We start from the raw sequence: 13,183 nt of genomic DNA on the forward strand, positions 1-13,183 counted from the left end.
GACACTTGCACCCCTAGCTTGGTGTTTCTTCTCATTGGTTTCCTTTTCTTGTTCTTTGTGTGGCTATATCAATATTCAAGAGATGTAGGCATTGTACAATAACAAATAGTTGGACAATTCTTTTTGCTCTTCAACTTCCTTTCTCTTTGGTGAAATCTGTTAGACATATCATTCCTATCACTTTTCCTTTTCCCCCCCCCAATTTTCTTGTGCCAATATATCATATATTTATTAATGATGCACAAAAACTACTTGGAAATGCTGATGGCAAATATAGGACTCTATTATAATGTTTACATAACAATATTGCTGCTATAAACTTACTCATACAGAATCTTGGAACTAATTCTTCTGTAGTCTTGGCAATGTCACTTTTTTTCTGGGTTAGTGAAACTATCCATTTGAAGAAAAATAAACTGCATTTACTTTGGATAAAGAATCTAACTACTCCTATACAGGTGAGGTTTCGTTCCCAAGAAGTATGAAAGGTCTGGATTCTGAGAAGTCAGAACATGGATCCTCCCACAATACCAGTTTGTCCAGCATCTTCCAGAACTGTGCAATGGAGGTAAAATGATGTCTAAGTTTTTATTTTAAAAAATATTTTGGTATGAAGAAACACACTCAGTATATGGGCTTCTTATATTCTCATGGTGCAAAATGCCCTTTCATTCTGTTAACTTCATTAGGAAGAGTTCAACACCTTCAGGGTCAAATCCTACAGTAATTTTAAATACAAATGAATTTAAATAAACAAGGGGGGGGAGGGGACAACCAAGTTCCTTCAGAATCATTCTTCTTTGATAACTACTCCTTACTAAGGCCATGTCTACACTTACACTGCTTTGATCGATGCAGCGGGGGTCGATTTAGCAGGTTTGGTGAAGACCTGCTAAATCAACAGCAGAGTGCTCTCCGGTTGACTCTAGTACTCCATGGAAGCGAGAAGAGTAAGGTAAGTTGAAGGGAAAGTGTCTCCTGTTGATGCAGCACAGTGTAGACACTGTGGTAAGTCGACCTAAGCTATGTTGACTCCAGTTATGTTATTCACGTGGCTGGAGTAGTGTAACTTAGGTTGACTTACTGAGGTAGTGTAGACAAGGCCTAATGGGAAACTGAATTAGCATGCTGCCTTCAGCATCTCCCATCGCTGCCTATTGGTGCATTTTAACCTTTTGTTTGATGTCTACATGACTAACACAAACCGCTTTGCCTCATGATAGCAGTTCCTGCAGCTCTTTCAATTCAGGTATCCAGGACCCAAACAGTCTCTCTGTTTTAAACAACTGTTTGATTTCCTGGAGGATTGAGGAGCCTATCTAACTGTTGCACTACATAGTGTGATGAAAAATAAAGGATAGTAAAAAAAAATCCTTACTACAGACTTTGAAGTGCAACCCATTGTGTTCAAAGAATGAAACTCCAAGAAAATGGGAGTCATAGAAAATAGACTTGAAAAGAATAGAGGTCCTATAGTCCATCCCCTCCTCCATTACTTGATTCTTTTAAAACTGGACCTCACCAAGTCCTGGGACTTCCACCAGTGAAAACTTGCTTCAACCAACCAAGTTAAAAAGAGCAAAACATAGCTCTATCTCTCATTACTATCTGAATGTAACCCAGATCATCCCTGATCACAGCTAGAACTACAAAACTTAACATTATTGGCATCAAGCTATGTTTCAACATCATTTACCAGCTCCATGTGTGGAATTTGTTTTACATATAATTCTGCAGTATTGTATCTCATGATAGAAAAGGTAAAAGGAGTAAGTGTGTGCATTTGAACTCCTTCCTGCCTTGTGATGGAGATTGAGAAAAGCTGCAGATTTCTTCAGTGTTCCTCCACACATCCATGTTTTCAATGTGTGAAGCTTTTACAAAGTGTCCTTATTTGTAAAGGCCTAGTAAAAACAGGAACGTACAGATTTATAATAAACACTTTAGAGGCATTTTGTCAGTGTTAATGTTTGTATGCTTCATGTATGTTGAATGTGTCAAAAGTGGCATGTAATTGCTAAATAAGAGCTGTTCTTATTTATTTAGCACTTAAATAGTGCTTTTAATAGATCTCAAATCACTTGACAAAATGGATGAATGTTGTTCCCATTTTATAGGTAGACAGCAATCCACAAAAAGGCTAACCAAGTGGCCTTTAGCATAGCGAGTAAGTGGCAGGGCTGAGATCTTCAGACTGTCATTCTGATGCCATATAGACTCATAGACTTTAAGGTCAGAAGGGACCATTATGATCATCTAGCCTGACCTCCTGCACAATGTAGGCCACAGAATCTCACCCACCCACTCCTGTAACAAACCCCTAACCTATGTCTGAGTTATTGAAGTCCTCAAATCGTGGTTTAAAGACCTCAAGGTGCAGAGAATCCTCCAGCAAGTGACCCGTGCCCCACGCTGCAGAGGAAGGCGAAAAACCTCCAGGGCCTCTGCCCATCTGCCCTGGAGGAAAAATCGTTCCCGACCCCAAATATGGCGATCAGTGAAACCCTGAGCATGTGGGCAAGACTCACCAGCCAGCACCCAGGAAAGAATTCTCTGTAGTAACTCAGATCCCACCCCATCTAACATCCCATCACAGACCATTGGGCATATTTACCTGCTAATAATCAAAGATCAATTTAATTGCCAAAATTAGGCTATCCCATCATACCATCCCTCCATAAACTTATCAAGCTTAGTCTTGAAGCCAGATATGTCTTTTGCCCCCACTTCTCCCCTTGGAAGGCTGTTCCAGAACTTCACTCCTCTAATGGTTAGAAACCTTCATCTAATTTCAAGTCTAAACTTCCTAATGTCCAGTTTATATCCATTTGTTCTTGTGTCCACATTGGTACTAAGTTTGAATAATTCCTCTCCCTCCCTGATATTTATCTCTCTATAAATATAACAAAGAGCAATCATATCTCCCCTCAGCCTTCTTTTGGTTAGGCTAAACAAGCCAAGCTCTTTGAGTCTCCTTTCATAAGACAGGTTTTCCATTCCTCGGATCATCCTAGTAGCCCTTCTCTGTACCTGTTCCAGTTTGAATTCATCCTTCTTAAACATGGGAGACCAGAACTGCACACAATATTCCAGATGAGGTCTCACCAGTGCCTTGTATAACGGTACTAACACCTCCTTATCTCTACTGGAAATACCTCGCCTGATGCATCCCAAGACCACATTAGCTTTTTTTAATGGCCATATCACATTGGCGGCTCATAGTCATCCTGTGATCAACCAATACTCTGAGGTCCTTTACCTCCTCTGTTACTTCCAACTGATGTGTCCCCAATTTATAACCAAAATTCTTGTTATTAATCCCTAAATGCATGACCTTGCACTTTTCACTATTAAATTTCATCCTATTACTATTATTCCAGTTTACAAGGTCATCCAGATCTTCCTGTATGATATCCCGGTCCTTCTCTGTATTGGCAATACCTCCCAGCTTTGTCATCCGCAAACTTTATTAGCACATTCCCACTTTTTATGCCAAGGTCAGTAATAAAAAGATTAAATAAGATTGGTCCCAAAACCGATCCCGGAGGAACTCCACTAGTAACCTCCTTCCAGCCTGACAGTTCACCTTTCAGTATGACCCGTTGTAGTCTCCCCTTTAACCAGTTCCTTATCCACCTTTCAATTTTCATATTGATCCCCATCTTTTCCAATTTAGCTAATAATTCCCCATGTGGAACCGTATCAAATGCCTTCCTGAAATCGAGGTAAACTGGATCCACTGCGTTTCCTTTGTCTAAAAAATCTGTTACCTTCTCAAAGAAGGAGATCAGGTTGGTTTGGCACGATCTAACTTTTGTAAAACCATGTTGTATTTTGTCCCAATTACCATTGACCTCAATGTCCTTAACTACTTTCTCCTTCAAAATTTTTTCCAAGACCTTGCATACTACAGATGTCAAACTAACAGGCCTATAGTTACTCGGATCACTTTTTTTCCCCTTTCTTAAAAATAGGAACTATGTTAGCAATTCTCCAGTCATACGGTACAACCCTGGAGTTTACTGATTCATTAAAAATTCTTGCTAATGGGCTTGCAATTTCATGTGCCAGTTCCTTTAATCTTCTTGGATGAAGATTATCTGCCCCCCCACCCCCACCCCCAATTTAGTCCCATTAAGCTGTTCGAGTTTGGCTTCTACCTCGGATGTGGTAATATCTACCTCCATATCCTCATTCCCATTTGTCATCCTACCGTTATCCCTAAGCTCCTCATTAAAGACTGAGGCAAAGTATTTGTTTAGATATTGGGCCATGCCTAGATTATTCTTAACCTCCATTCCATCCTCAGTGTTTAGCGGTCCCACTTCTTCTTTCTTTGTTTTCTTCTTATTTATATGGCTATAGAACCTTTTTACTATTGGTTTTAAGTCCCTTTGCAAGGTCCAACTCTACATGGCTTTTGGCCTTTCTCACTTTATCCCTACATGTTCTGACCTCAATAAGGTAGCTTTCCTTGCTAATCCCTCCCATCTTCCACTCCTTGTAGGCTTTCTGCTTTTTCTTAATCACCTCTCTGAGATGCTTGGTCTACAACTCCTGCCTATGAATTTTTTCCCCTTTCTTATCTGCTGGGCCACTGTGTTTGCTACACCTATAAAACTGTGTGAAAAAGGCTAATATTCATTCTCTGTTGTAGGTCCTGATGTCAAGCTGTTCTCAGTGCAGAGTTTGTGGAGCACTGGTTTATGATGAAGAAATTATGGCTGGATGGGCTGCAGATGACTCTAACTTGAACACCACATGTCCATTTTGTAAAAACACCTTCTTACCTCTTCTTAATGTGGAGTTTAAAGACTTGCGTGGATCTGCGAGGTTAGTGGGTTTGCCAAGAGCTTTACCTTTCCCACTTTACACAACTTCAAAATTTGTGTTGTTATAAAATTATTCATATTCAGAAGTTAAGGCTCTTTCGGGGAAGGAACAAAACAAAGACGCTTATTACCATATACAGCTGGGACACATCACTAGCAGTTTCCCTGTTTGTACAATCGTGATTGGGGTAAAGCATACTAAAAATATTGTAAGCCATTGAAGATTATAGTAATTGCAGCTAGAAAGGATTGAACTCTCAGGTTAGTCATTTACACTTGCCAAACGTCTCATTTTCATGAGTGTGTGCCCCATAAATGTAACCATTTGGAAGGCAGAATATCTGTCTTTGTTTCTTGTTTTGTTTTTTTATATCAAGGTTAATGTATGTACAGCTTTTTAAACTAGCTTTTCAAAAAGGTTTTATATATAGAACACTTTGTAAACGTCAACAAGCAAGGTTTTTCCCTCCAAGACTGGTTTAGCAAGAGTCACATTATTGCAGGATATCAGTTTTAAGTTGGTACAGAACTTGGCTAATTAACAGGACCATGAGACCCATAGCCCAGAGAGCCTTTTTATATACAACCCTTCCAATAACTTTGTATTCTGCCACATTAAACTGAATGGTGAAGACAGATGACAAAAATATCACAATCTGACCATAATTTTAAAATGATCTCACATAGCACATGTTGTCATTAGTGGTATGAACTAGCGATAAGCTACCTATTCCTTACGACTTAAGTAAGCCTGGGAGAGCCAAAGTATCTATAAAGCTTATACATAAAAGATCACTAGGAAAACAAGATGATGTTGCATCTTTAATTATACATGGTCTTGATGTAGCAAATCTTTTTATTGTGAAACAACAAAATATTATTTAAAGTGGTTACTTACCCAAACCAAAGTGGACTTTTTTTTTAAACTCTGCAGATGGCAGAATAGGGTAGCATGTGGACTAACTTCACATGTTTGGTGTTTTCTCTCTATATTTGTAGTAATGACAGGGGGATGTCAGTTGCATTCTGGAGCTCAGTGCAAGTCTTACTGTTGTGATTTTGGAAGAGGGTTTATGTACAGTGCTTCTTTTTTCTTTTGTAATTGACTAAATATTTGGAAAATCAACTTTTTTTTTAAACATACATAAATGTATGTGTTTAATGCCTCCCGCTTCTCCCCCCCCCTTCTCTTGTTCATGTCATTGTTTAGCTTTTTTCTGAAACAAAGTACATCTGGAGATAGTTTACATAGTGGAAATATTCCATTAACCACTGATCCTCTGGAGCAGAAACCTGTGTCCAGTCCTGCTGTTGCTGATTTGATCAGTTTTTCAGATCACCTAAAGTCCAACCAGACCATAGCTGAAGAAACCAGCTCTGCAACTGAGCAAAGGTATTGGGGAGAAAGGGGAAAACAGTTCTTAGTTTCTAAACAAAATACTTTTGTGATGGTACTGTTAGAAATTACTAGCACTTTCAATATTGTGTTTCTTATTGAAAAGTGAAAATTTAGCATACTGTTGTCCCACTGTATATTAAACGCTAGTGTGCCAAATATGATATAGAAAAGTCATTCTTACTATTATCATTGGTTGGTTTTCCCTCACTTTTTGCACCTTGTAAGTATACTTGTTAGCTGATTGCTTTAAGTTAATCTCTATGAATTAGTGCCTTAAAAGCAGTCTGCCTATAGAACTGCAGTTGAATCTGTAATTCAGTTATACGTGAACTTGGAGCAATTTCCTATGAATTTTAATGTGTATTTTTAAAGTAATTTTAAGCATGCACTTTTCCAGTATATGGAATTAATACAGTTTATTATATTATGGAAATAATCAATTTGTTCGGAATCATCTCTTTAAGGTAAGAGGTTTTGGAGTGCTTAGCATAAGCAGTTCTATAATATGCAATATTAACACTATCGTAGAAAAGCTATCACTCTTTTGTGGCAGTTTGTAAAGAAGCATGAGAGTCAGTAGCCCTATGTTGTGTAGAACTGGTTAAAAAAACGAGCAAATTTTTTATTTTTTTGGGGGGGGGAGCTTTTGTTAATTGAATTTTCAACAAAATTTTTATCAAACTCAAATTTAATGAAAACTTTAAAATTTTATGTTTGGAAAATTTGAGTAACTCAATTATGCCCTTCTGAGTGAGACTGTTAAGGTGTGAACATGACGTATTTTGTGTAATATTCGTTGATCTGATGTTCAAAGATTTAAACTGGTTTATCATCTTACACTAGTGTCTCTTAACTCTATCACAAATGTCTCAGTGGAGCCAAACAGATAATTTGCAACTAAAATTTCATCCCATGAATTTAACCCCTCTTCTGCTACAAAATATGTGGAAGAAGACTGATTTTAAAAAAATTGTATTTGTTATAAAGTAACCGAATTTTAAAGATTAGTCCCTGACAGCAAGAGTGTGGGAGCACTTCTAGCATGATATTAAAATTAAGGATTTTTGCGAACGTTTATGCATGTCCTTTATAAATTTGCTTTCCGTGAACACTGTGACAAAGTTCCGCCTCTGCCTTGGTGGGTCCCGCGCTTATAGGTGGATTTGCTTGCCTCAGAGATTCACAGCAGCCCTCAGTTTGGCCACTTTTGGTAGTGGCTCAAACCTGCCGTCCACTCAGCTAACCTCATCACTGGCCAGCATGGGGGAAACGGAGAACAATCCCCACAGTCTGTGTCCCACCTAGTGGGTCGGGGACAGGCCAGATCCCTTTCCAATTTAGACCTTCCCTTCTGGTGTTTCTCACAGACCAGGTCAACTCCTCCTGTGTCCGATCAGGAGTTGGAGGGATGGGGGGAACCTGGGCCCACCCTCTACACCGGGTTCCAGCCAGGGCCCTGTGGATAGCAGCTGTCTACAATATTCCCTGTATCAGCTGCGTGACAGCAACAACTCCCTGGGCTACTTCCCCATGCCCTTCCCCAGCACCTTCTTTATCTCACTGCAGGATCTTCCTCCTGATCCTGATCACACTTGAACTCTTCACTCCTCCAGCAGCACACCTTCTCACTCCCTGCTCTTTGCACACACCCCTACTAACTGATGGGAGGTCCTTTTTAAACCAGGTGTCCTGATTAGCCTGCTTGTCATAATTGATTCTAGAGTCATAATTGATTCTAGAGTCATAATTGACGCTAGAGTCATAATTGATTCTGATTGCTCTAGGGCAGCCCCTGCTCTGGTCATTCAGGGAACAGAAAATTGTTCATCCAGTGGCCAGTATATTTGCCTTCTACCAGACTCCTATACCCCACTGGCCTGGGTCTGTCACAACACTTACGCTTAAAACTCAATTGCATGACCATTCAGAGAAAGCAAACACAAAGAAAGGTGATGTAAAATGTGAGCATGACCAAAATAAATTAATCTGAAATAGTAAGTATGTATTGATAGAAAATACTTTGCAGTTCTTGTCCAGCTCTGTTTCTAAGCAAGGTGGCTGCACTAGAGTCATAGGCTCCATAACGGCAGGTTTTAGTTAAAAACTTTCAAGTGCTTTTCACAGTTGATACGGAAATGTTCTTTTAAAATGTGACCTTTTTTTTTTAATATTGTGCTGAGTTTTTCTGTGGAATAGTGTGGTGCCAACCCAATGATTGAGGCTTTCCTTTCAATAGAAAACTACCCGGTACACCTATGTGAGAGTCTTTCTCTGGTTGCTGTCTGTCAGTAAGCGTTGCTGAGTAGCAATATGTTAACATATTCTCTTCTGAAACCCAAATAGTGATGTGCCAGAAGAACAGAGTGAGGGCCCCAGGGCTATGAAGACGTCTGTTATCAATTCATCAAAACGAGGAGCATCTTTGACTCGGAGCCACAGTGTTGGAGGCCCTCTGCAAAATATTGATCTCACACACAGACCATCTCATGGCATTTCAACAGTTAGTCTTCCAAATAGCTTGCAAGAAGTTGTGGTAGGTTGCAAATAAGATGTTTGATATTAAGTGAATCTAACCCAGTGCTAATGAATTGCTGCCTGAACAACATCCTGAGAGATTTACTGCTGCTTCCCATTCTTGAATAATGTGGGCACTACCAGGCTCAAATGTATATTGACCCTTTCCGTAAAAGTAAAGTATTTTCTTCTAAGTGTGTCTTGATATCTTAGGTCTTTCCATGGTTCAGTTGCTCTGACATGGTTGAAAGGATTTACTTTCCTGTATACATTTTAAGTAGTGCGTCTTGATTTGAAATTCTCCCTCTGGAAATACAGACTTTTCCTTAACCTTTCTAAAGGGATCAGAAATTTATAAACAAGTGACCAGCATTCTGGAATTGACCATCTAATCATAATAAATAGCATATTATTCCAAGAGGTATATGCAAGTCATTCCCTTCATGTACCGCCTGTCCTCCCCACCAAAAAATTGTTCAGATGGTATATCCTGTGGGGAGAGAAGGGGGCAGGGGAATAGAGTTCATTACAATAAGTACTTCCATGTTAACAAGGATGTCTCTCTCCTTCTGATGGACTTCGAGTGGCTGCTGTTCAACAGTGAAGTTTGTTTTCCATTTAAACTGCCTCCTGATAGACTTGCATTCTAATGTATTGCAACATTGTTTTTAATCTTCTGTAGAGCAATTATTTTAACAAGCTCTGTTTTTGTGAGGAAAGAGAAGGGAAAGTTCAGAAATCAAAACTGACAGCCCCGGTATATCTGTCGTGCATTCATTACCTCCAAAGACTTAGAAATGTTAGTTCTGCAGCAGTGCAATTTAAGATTGCTGTGGGAAATGATCCTCAAAAGTATTTCTGGGGGCCGAAAGTCTTTGACTTTGTAAAGTAACAATTGCTGCTGTTCTTTCAGGATCCTTTAGGGAAAAGGCCCAATCCTCTCCCTCTGTCTGTGCCCTACTTGAGCCCTCTGGTGCTACGTAAAGAGCTTGAATCCTTGTTAGAGAATGAGGGGGAACAAGTGATTCATACATCCACATTTATCAACCAACATCCCATCATTTTCTGGAACCTAGTTTGGTATTTCCGGCGCTTGGATCTACCTAGCAACTTGCCAGGACTCATTCTGACATCGGAACACTGTAATGACGGGGTGCAGGTAGGTGCCTTAAGAGTAATTGGTCATGCACAAACATTGCAGCATATTGAATTATTTTTGTTTATAGAAAATGTCAGGAAAACCTTGCTTGACAATAGTTTAAAATCTAGATTTTTTTTTTTAATACCAAATCGTACATTTCTACTTCTAATATTGGTAAAAGGAATCTTATCTTGGATGATGAGTGAAAAGAGCACTTGGCTGCTGGTCAAACTGTTCTCTAGCCATGGCATCTGATGGGTTTTTCCCCACCACCCCCCTTTTGGGGTGCTGCCTGGGACTGGGGTACCAGTGAGCCCGCCTGGCCCACCAGCCTGACCTCCCTTTACACTGTATTGCTGAGGCAAGCCAGCCAAGCCCTCCCTCAAGTTTTAGACTGCACTTAACCAGCACACATAAAGGTAGGGATGCACCCAGCTGCAGCTATTCATACAGATGCTGAGATCAGCTCTGCATGGGAAGGTTCAGCTAAGGAACTGCCCAGTACTCAAGTGCACACCCCCCTCTGGAGTGTAAACCCAAAATTGTACCATCTTGCATTGCACAGAGAATTGTACAGCCTAAGCTCAATGTGGAGAGGGATATACACAGCTTTCTGCCCCAAATTATGATTTACACACACACTGGTTTTAGGCAAAACAAAGCAAATTTATTAACTACAAAATATAGATTTTAAGTGATTATAAGATTTAGCAAACAGATCAAAGCAGATTACCTAGCAAATGAAACAAACACGGAATCTAAGCTTAATATACTAAAGAAACTGGTTATAAGTAGCAAATTCTCGCCCTAGATGTTGTAGGCAGATTGCAGAGATTCTTGAAGGCAAGCAGTACTTGCTTGCAGCTTAAAACTCCAGATATTCTTTTCACAGGCCAGACAACCCTCTTGCCTGGGATCAGTCCTTCTCCCCTAATCCAGTCTTTTTGCTCTCAAGTGTTTCCAGGAGTCCCCTTTCTTGGGTGGGGAGTCAATGATGAACGAACGAACCACGATGATGACACTCCCCTGCCTTAAATAGATTTTGCATATGACGGGAATCTTTTGTCTCCCAGTGTGATTCCTGCCCCCAATCAGTGGAAAAACACTATCATCATAGAGTCCCATACCAGGTGACTTGGTCACATGTTCCTGCAGCCATAACTCAAAGGCTGTTTGCAGCGTCCCCAGGAAGGCTTCCCAGGAAGAGGGAGATAAGCATCTTCAAAGACCTGTTTTTTTTCCCCTAGTGGCCTTTCCCAACCGGCCATCCAGACGGATTGCATTCCGTCTAGTGGGCATCCCCCAGGTGTAAACACATTTGTAATAGATGCATGGACAATATTCGTAACTTCAGATACAAAAATGATACATGCATACAAATAGGATAATCATGTTCAGTAAATCATAACCTTTCCAATGATGTCTTACATGACCCATTTTGCATAAAATACATCTTAGTTATGCCATAATCCATATCATAACCATATCTCTATGAGGAATATGGGGTGTAATGCCACTACATCCTTTTATAGATTTTCAAAAGCTACTAAGTGAGATTCTTCTCAATGGCTGTTGATGGTCGGGGGTAGAAAGAAGCTCTGGGGAATTCTAACTCATGAACAGCAGCTTTAAGTTATAACACATCACAGCAAGGCAGATTCCCTACCACACTGTGAAATCTCTCAGATATTGGGCTGGATTCCATGCTTCATTCCACCAGTTTTTTGTTATAACTTCATTGAGTCACATCATATAAAAATGTAAGAAAAGACTAGAGAATTGGGTGCATTATTTTCTGGAATTTCATCCTTTCTTTTAAGGGCCAGATTTTTTTCAAAGATAGGAACACATCTGACTTCTGCACATGTGCCAAATGTGTATACTAGAAGTCATCAGGTATTTGAACCATGTAATGGAATAGTCTAACAGATGTGGCTGAAGACTCATCACTTGGGAAACTTGACAAGCTAAATTGGAAAATACCCTGTATTATTAGGGGAAAGCCTACACTGACTTGGAATGAACTACACAGCTTTCTTGTCCAGCTCTCACTTCTGATTCATGCAGCAAGTTCATAGTCATTCAGAAGGCACTTCTAATCTTACAAAAGTTATGAAAAATTGAGCTGTAATTATGAGTTTCATGTGTCTGCGATAACCAACCGATTAGGTGTGTGGTGTTACTAGGGCTAATTTGTGTTCTTAGTAAATACCTGTGAGCAGCTGCCTTTCCCAACCTGCTGTACAAACAGTCCCACCTGTTAGATAGAGTCCAAATGCTTTCCTTTCTTGGAGCTTGGAAACCAACAGAAAGGTAATGTAAAGCCTTTTGCAGCAGGATCACCATCTGCTAGTAGTGCGTCAGGCACATACTACCAGCGGGGTAAGAACCATCTCTTTGTTTGCATTTGTACAGTGCATAGTACACTAGGGCCGTGGCCTGTGACTCAGGCTCCTAAGCGTTCATGCAATACAAATAATATATTTCTATCAATACAGCCTGAATAGATGCCAGTACGAGTGGTCTTTTTTGGTTTAGCCTATATCATGCAGGAAGGGGTTTAAGCTAAATAAAAAAAAGCCACTCAGTACTGCAGTGCAAACAATACGCTATTCAATTCCTACTAAATGAAATCTGCAGTTTAGCCTCTCCATTTTTGTGTCTCAAAATGAATAGCACAAATCTTTTCAGCAACAGAGATAAGAAATAACACTTTTTGCGCCTGTTATCAAGTTTTTAATCACATGATCCTGGGCTGACCGCTTTAAACTTCCCTTTCCCTCATTCTAGCTTCCTTTGTCATCTCTGTCTCAAGACAGTAAGTTAGTATACATCCAGCTACTGTGGGACAACATCAACCTTCACCAAGAGCCTGGAGAGCCTCTATATATAACTTGGAGAAATCTCAGTAAGTGAAACAAGTGTGGGGTGGGGAGTGAGAGGTGATGCTAAACATTTCTTTTTACCTTGTGACTTCTTTATAGATTGTATGCTCTTCATGGCAAGAACTGTCTTCCCCTCTGTTTGCAAAGCACCCACCACTTTTTGAATGACAATACAATGTAAACTATGTGAAACCTGATATGAAAGCATTTGTTGTCTTCCTCCTTTATATACAAATTGCAGTATTCTTTGCATGTTTCTGTATCGGATATAAAATAGGGGAAGGATTTGATCAATAGCAGCCTGTACATAAACTTCAGTAAGGGCATGGGTCTGAACTTTCTTGCTATGTTACTGACCTGTCAGTACAGTCATGAAAGGGAAGAACTGCTACAAAGAAAAATCTTTCTAAAA

General features: G+C 39.9%; 1 protein-coding gene across 2 annotated transcripts in view; it reads left to right on the forward strand.

The window, feature by feature from the left end:
- The window catches only part of DENND4C (DENN domain containing 4C), a 105,591-nt gene that overhangs the window by 81,322 nt on the left and 11,086 nt on the right, over window positions 1–13,183 (forward strand). For both annotated transcript variants that reach the window (XM_024193148.1, XM_024193149.1), the window contains 6 exons: window positions 459–568; window positions 4,658–4,833; window positions 6,043–6,225; window positions 8,575–8,764; window positions 9,659–9,904; window positions 12,677–12,794. In XM_024193148.1, the coding sequence (XP_024048916.1) occupies window positions 459–568; window positions 4,658–4,833; window positions 6,043–6,225; window positions 8,575–8,764; window positions 9,659–9,904; window positions 12,677–12,794 (1,023 nt within the window). The remainder of the gene's footprint in view (window positions 1–458; window positions 569–4,657; window positions 4,834–6,042; window positions 6,226–8,574; window positions 8,765–9,658; window positions 9,905–12,676; window positions 12,795–13,183) is intronic.

The sequence above is a fragment of the Terrapene carolina genome, unplaced genomic scaffold, assembly GCF_002925995.2.
Source record: "Terrapene carolina triunguis isolate 2854851 unplaced genomic scaffold, T_m_triunguis-2.0 Scaffold113, whole genome shotgun sequence".
NCBI classification, from domain to species: Eukaryota; Metazoa; Chordata; order Testudines; family Emydidae; genus Terrapene; species Terrapene triunguis.